This window comes from Trachurus japonicus, chromosome 13, assembly GCF_045865225.1.
Source record: "Trachurus japonicus isolate A0001 chromosome 13, Traja_1.0".
Classification (NCBI taxonomy): Eukaryota; Metazoa; Chordata; class Actinopteri; order Carangiformes; family Carangidae; genus Trachurus; species Trachurus japonicus.
In genome coordinates this window covers 21,295,182-21,302,454 of record NC_140919.1, presented here as the reverse complement: position 1 = coordinate 21,302,454, position 7,273 = coordinate 21,295,182, and the positions used below count along the sequence as shown (strand labels likewise).

At 45.1% G+C, this 7,273-nt stretch overlaps 1 protein-coding gene across 1 annotated transcript; it reads left to right on the top strand.

Moving 5' to 3' along the window:
* The first annotated feature begins 2,295 nt into the window (after positions 1-2,295).
* LOC146975918 (zinc finger MYM-type protein 1-like) lies at positions 2,296-4,607 on the top strand. Its single transcript, XM_085796670.1, has 3 exons — positions 2,296-2,427; positions 3,312-3,377; positions 3,540-4,607. The coding sequence occupies exons 1-3, from the start codon at positions 2,296-2,298 to the stop codon at positions 4,605-4,607; spliced, it is 1,266 nt and encodes a 421-aa protein (XP_085652796.1).
* Positions 4,608-7,273: the final 2,666 nt, after the last annotated feature.

Genomic DNA, 7,273 nt, shown 5'->3' with positions numbered 1-7,273 from the left:
AGGATGGAGCACATCTGGATGGTCCAGAAAAAGCATGTCAAGTGCATCCAGGATCCACCAGGTGTTGCACTTTACATCAAGACTGGGGAGCTCTCAAAAGGAGGAGTGATGCTTCCCATCTACAGATGTTCCAGAGGCTCTACATCGCTGGAGTCTTTTCACCTCCACCTGAATCGCTTCATTCCAGGTGTGTGTCTGTCAGACATGTTGGTGCATGTGTTGTGCAATCCAAGAATATTAATCATTTGATTCTTAATCATGTATTTCCAGGGACCAGTGCCAACAGTGTAAATTTTCAAATTTACCTGTTGGAAGGGCTGCACAGGTGGAACCAGGACCGTGGTGCTGCAGCCCTGTCCTCTGGATCATCTGCTCTCTGCAGCTACTCTGGTGACCTGCTTCACTGTGTCAACAAGAACTACCAGAAGCTGTTTGGCAGGAAGTTGGCACCAGCATTCTGCCCACCCTCCCATTACACCTTTCCAAATGATGAGGACCATGTAGGTTATTTTTATTTCTGTGACAAGGACACAGACGCTAACACTGGATACAGTGGCACACAGACTGACGGACTCTCACATCAGCTGAGTAGCAACATAACAACTTTAACCAGCTGTCAGACAGCCGCTGCTTACTAAGATACACTCATATTATTCATACGACTGCACGTACACTCACACACTCATTCTCACACACACGTCCCGTGTCTCCCTCTTTCACAGACCATTCACTCTCCCCTTTGTCTCACCTGTAAAACACATGGACAGGACAACAGAATCAGTAAACAAGAACAACACTTACAGTTACAGTAGATGTTACAGTCTTACAAACTCTACGTCAACCACGATGCTCATTTATTCCACACGTGCACACACACACACAGAGCCACAACCACAGACAGACACAGGAGAACACAGTCACACTACACAACAGATACATTCTCAGTCCAGCATGCCACATTTATGTGTATGGCCATGTATTCTGTGTTTGTGTGTTGTTGTGTAGCTATCTTATGGCTACATTAATAATGCTGCATAAGTAAGAACATGAGTAATGTTACGCAGTTTTAAATTATTTTATTCATTTTACTAACTTTTAAACATTATTAACTTTTATTTCAGGAGAGCTCATAGGGGTGCAGTATCTGTTCAGGCAGACTGGCCAGGCGCTGCAGGATATGCACCCTGATTCAGAGGAGACGGCTCAGCTCATTGAGGAGCATGATGTGGAGGACAACATGGAGGAGGATGAGGGCTTCTCTGATCTCCCAGAGGATCCCACAGTGGTTGAGGTCCTTGAACCCTCTCTGCCTCCTTCCACTGTCTCCTCCACCGCACCCACAACACCAACTGCCTCCTCCACCGCACCCAGGACATCCGACGTCACCATCACAGCTCCCATGACGTCCACCATCACAGCTCCAAGCACCACAGCACCCAGCTCATCAACAGCTTCTGGCACATCGACCATGGCTTCCAGCACTCCAGCTACTTCATCACCTGCAGCTGGAGTTCAAGATGCGGTATGTGTTTGTATGTTTAATTAGAATATGTATGAATATGAACATTTGCACTCATTTTGAATACATATATATATTTATACAGTCCACAACATCAATAGCATATCATCAGTGTCCAGTGTCAGTGAAGGCTTATCATTCTTATCTAAATCTTCTAAATCATTTGCACAGGCTGTTGATGAGAGAAATATCCCTGGGTACCAGCATGTGGACAGCCTTGCAGAATACCTGGTGGAGCTTCGGGAGCAGACGGCCCTCTTCCTCAACAACCAGCAGGCAGACACCATCATCTCCCTGTGGCAGAGCCTGGACGACTACGACAAGCAGCAGGTGGTTTATGCTGCACGACACCAGGGCAGATTGTTGAGTGGGCGATTTACACGGACGGCTCCACACCGGGGCTAGGGGGTGCTATAGCCCCGTCAAAAATCTGTTTAGCCCCAGTTAAGCCCCCTCAAGGATTTTATTTCATATTATAATACATGTATATTAAGTTAAAAAACAATTGCAATCATTCCATTGTATATTTTAATATATATATATATATTAAGTTTAAAAAATCCAATCCCCGCTTGCCTGTTTCCCATTGATTAGTATAGCCCAGAGTGTAGACGTGTGTGTGTGAGCGTTTCTTGTCACCATGGATACACGAGCGTTCGGCTAGGCTGGCTAGCTAGTCGCTGCCTGCAATCTCCATGCCTGCAATATGGATCATTTCCTTATTAAAAAAAAAAGAGTGGTAGAAGAAGATGAAAAAGGAGGAGATAAACCAAAAAATGATTCTGAGGGAGGAACTGCTGCCGCTGAGCCAGAACCTGCAGCACCAGAGCAGTCCATCGCCGCAAGCTGCTCTACCGGCTCTACCGGCCCTGCCGGCCCTGCCGGCCCTGCCTGCGCCGCTGACACAGGTACCGCTCCCTCTGATCTAAGTCAGTCACCTGCTGAAGAACCAAGGCGGCCTCTTCTCCGGCGTTATCCGGCCACGAAAGTGGGACACCAAGACCGCTACTTCAATCGTAGGTGGTATGACGACTACAAATGGCTGGAGTATTCAATTTCAAAAGATCGTGTTTTCTGCTTTGCCTGCCGCCACTTTCAACGCCCAGGAAACCACGGAGAGAAGGCAGCATTTATTCATGATGGCTACCAGAATTGGAAGAAAGCAACAAGTTCATTCAAGACACACAATGCTAGTGTGGAGCATAAATATGCTATGGCAGCGTGGAATGAGTGGACTATTCATAAAGAGTCTGGCTCAACAATATGCAATGCTCTGAGTGATGGACATGCAAAAATAGTCCAAGAGAATAGAGAGTATATGAGAGCAGTTGTGGAGTCACTGCGTTTCACTGCATACCAGGGGCTTTCACAGAGAGGAGACACAGAGGATGACACGGCTGTCAACCAGGGAAATTTCCTCGAACTTTTACATGTCATAGGGAAATTTGACAAAACAGTTGCACAGAAAATATCAGATAATCCAAGAAATGCGAAGTACACGCATCATGATATACAGAATGAAATCCTGGACATCATGGCAAATATGATTAGAGATCAGATAAGTGGTGAAATACATAATGCTGAATTATTTGCCTTGATGGTTGATGAAAGTAAGGACCTGAGTAAAACAGAACAAGTGTCTGTCGTGGTGCGCTACCTGAAAAATGAAAAGGTTGTGGAAGAATTTCTCCATTTCACACCAGCTGATGGTTTAGATGCTCAGTCACTTTTTGCTACGATCAAAGACACACTCAGTAAATGTAACATTGATCACACCGCCTGTATTGCTCAGTGCTACGACGGCGCTGCCGTCATGTCCGGGGTTCACAACGGAGTCCAAGAGAAATTCAGAGAAGAGGTACCGCAGGCAATATACATTCATTGTCATGCACACCGCCTCAATCTTGTTTTGGTGGACTGTGTCAGAAACGTGAAGCCAGCCGGGGATTTTTTTGTTATTGTGCAAGACATGTACAAGTTTTTCTCAGGCTCGTTTGTCCATGCCCATTTCATTAAAAAGCAAAGGGAAATTGAGCCCTCACAGCAGCCAATTGAACTTAAAAAACTGTCTGACACGCGCTGGTCCTGCCAGTACTACTCGTTGTGGGCTGTGCAAAAAACCCTACCCGCCATCATTGCAACCTTAAATGACATTAAAGCGCAACCAAATCCACGCAGAGCCACTGACGCGCGGTCATTACTCTCACTCATTGATGCTGAATTCATCCTCAACCTCATTCTGTTTGAGGATCTTTTTCGTACAGCAAAGTTCATGTCTGACACTCTGCAGTCCCCCAGTCTTTTGCTGGAGACTGCCACTGACCTCGCGCACTCGGTAATCGCGGGCCTAAAAGAAAAGCGCACAGAGGAGTCTTGGAGAGCCATATGGAGCAAGGCAGAGGCCCTGTGCGCCAACGTCGGTGTCGCAAAACCACCAAAGCTCCCACAAGAAAAGAGACAATCCCAAAAACCTCACCACCTGCAGGACTATGTAGTTGAAGCTCCAACTCAAACAAAACATCCATCCATGTCCTCTCCAGAAGAACTGAGAGAATCCTCATTCTACCCTGTCATTGACCGACTAGTGAATGAAATGACACGACGGTTTTCAACAGAGGCAGGTGCAGTTCTAATGGGCACGTCAGCCCTCAACCCGCAAAATGCCACATTCCTCGAAAAGGAAAGCCTTGAACCCATGGCACAGTTATATGGGATCAAAAAGGACAACCTGCTGGCTGAGGTGGACCAAATGCGCCGGCTCTTGCAGAGAAAAAAAGAACAAGGTGAAGCAGTCAGCAGCACAGTGGAATTTCTGTCCATGGTTAAACCTTTCAAAGACTCATTTGAGGACATATATAAACTTTTACGCATAGCTGTTACACTGCCTGTAACGTCCGCTTCATGTGAGCGCAGTTTTTCCTGCATGCGGCGCGTAAAAACCTACCTGAGGAACAGGATGGCAAACCCGCGACTCAGCAACCTGGCCTGCCTGTCCATACACGCAGAACGAACCAAGGCCCTGGATGTCCAGAAGATTATAGACTCATTTGCACTTAACCACAGCAACAGACGCATCGTCCTCTTATAAAACAACTCTGGTGAGTTTTCCCCTGACGTTGCGATACATTTGATGTGATGATGTGAGATTTAATCTGTTACACTGTAACGATTTGCACAGCAGGACGTGCCATGTATTTTTTGTTTGCAGTATGTAATCACCAAGATTGTGATGAGCATGTTCTAAGTGTGTGCTTTGCCAATTTAACAGGCACAGGGTGTTTGTTGTTTCTTCTCGCTGTGGCTATTAGGCCTAATTCCATGTTTTACTGTAGCCTATGTTGTATGAAGTTGTTCTCGTTGCGGCTGCATTTTGTAGCCTTGTTAATTTCGTCCTCTTATAAATCAACTTTGGTGCGTTTTCCCCTGATGTTGCGATACATTTGATGTGATGATGTGATGAAACTGTTCTCGTTGCGGCTGCATTTTGTAGCCTTATTAATTTCACTGTTATTTCATGATGTTGTGATCAAAGACAATATTGCCAATGCACAGTTGTTAGTTTTCATTAAATGCAATGGAATAAATACATTTGTCGCATTTTGGGTAGTCTATTGTTTGGTTATTGGCAGGCGCGTGGTCGCTGTCTAGTGCTGAATCTGTCACCTTTGCAAGTGATGGTCGGCCGCTGTCCGGTGCTGAATCTGTCACTTTTTTACTTTTGTGAAACATTTTTTCCATTGCTTTATTGTGGTCGCTTGTATGAGGCTTAGTTATTTTATTGAATATTCTTTGGCCAGATTCAATTATAAAATACTCCAATATGCTTGTGCTGTGTATCATATACTGCTTTTATTGAAAAAAGAGAACCATAAAGTTACCAATCATGTAAATCGATTATTTTTTTTAGCACCCTCACGTATTGGTCAAGCCCCCCCTTAGCACCGGTAGAAAAAAAATCCTGGCGCCGTCCATGGCGATTTAGAACGCCCAAGAAGCCTTCCACAACCCCTGGTGTGGAGAGCACCACCCGCTGTACATTGGGGGCAAGTAGCGTCCCTGCACAGTGGCCTGACTGCTGCCGGCTGGTTGAAAACATTTTCATCAGGCTGTGCAACCTGCATCCGAGCCCATTGAAACGAGGCAAGACAACTGATTCGAGGTGGTCCTTAATTCTTAGGGACTACCATCGAATCAGACAGATTGTCACTGGCAATGCGCTCGTGATGCAGGGCACAGACATTCAGCTGGTTGAGGTGAACCAAAACACCCTCATCCAGTGGCACAACCGGCGGCAAAAGAGACTGGAGCTCTCTGTGAGACTGCAGGGCACTGTCCTGCCTCCAGCCCTCCCTGTGTCAGCGCAGCCTCTTCAGGAGGCAAGAGTGCTCCCTGATCAGCCAATGCGGGCACAGCAGGAGCACCAGTACCAGCTGCCCGCGAGTACGGCAGGCCAGGCCAGGCAAAACCAGAGAGCTTCAACCACCCAGCTTTCTCGGCCCATCATGCCAAAGAGGAACCTGTTCACTGCATCCCCAGCACCAGGACCTTTTCTGACACCTCAGCTTCTGACACCAGTTGGAGTGCTTCAGTGGGCAGCAGCTATTCAGGGCCCCCCCAACACCAACACCACCCCACAACCCATCCATCCATCCACAGCGGAAACTGAAGTAACCTTAAAGCGCCCATATAAACGCACGGTACCAGCAAATACCTGCAAAAAGTGTGGGCAGTTCCGCACAGCAGAAACTGGCCACAGCCAGTACCGTGGCAAGGTATACTGTCCTGTGACAGAATCCCTGCCAAAGGACCAGTGGCTGGAGGAGATGAGGAAAAATCTAAATTAAGATCAATCAACAGTACTTTGTGAATAGTTAATAATTGTAAATAATATTTTTTATTGTAAATAGTTGAATATTTTCATACAACAATTGTTTTTATGTGAAGAATAAATATTTGTAGAGTGTTTGTAGGTTCAGTGTTGGTTTAATTTTACTACTTTGTGTTACTGTCTTTGTGTTGGCATTTTCTGAGTAAATAAAACTCATGAGCAGCAATTGTCACTACTCTAAGTGTTTTTATTGACAGTATGTTGAAAACAATACAACAGCAACAATAATGATAATGAATATAACAATGGCTATAACAACACTCAATTAAAATACCATGATGTTATAAGTAGCTAAATACACACATTACACAAGAAGAAATTGTAGGTAAGTGTCAAGTATACATACATAGTAGCCAATATGACAAGTTGATTGAAATGAAAATCATTTGATTTCTGCCAATTGATTCAATAATGTTAAATTATAGCCAATATGACAAGCTTTTACATGAAAATTGTTACAATTTTGCCAAATGATTCATAGGTCAAGTCAAGAGATTCCAAGGTCACAGGTTCGATCCCATCCATGGTACACTGAAAAATATTAAAAGTTCTGTATTTGTCATCAGACGGCTTGAAATATGTTAATTGGGACAAAAAAGTTCACTTTCTCTCTTCTTTTCTCATTTTTCCCTCTTTCTCTTCCTTTTTCTCTCTTTTTCCTTCTTCCCCCTTCTCCCCCCTTCTTCCCCTTCTTTTACGGACGATTGTTCCCCAGCTTGAACGCAGGAACCTTATCCACTAGGCCATTCCAACACTTACGTAAAAGTAGAGGTTGAGACTTTGAGGAATGTGAGATTTTTCAATGATGCTTAAAGTCCCGGTCCCGCGACCCTTTTCGGCCATTTTAAAACCAGCTCATTAGCCAT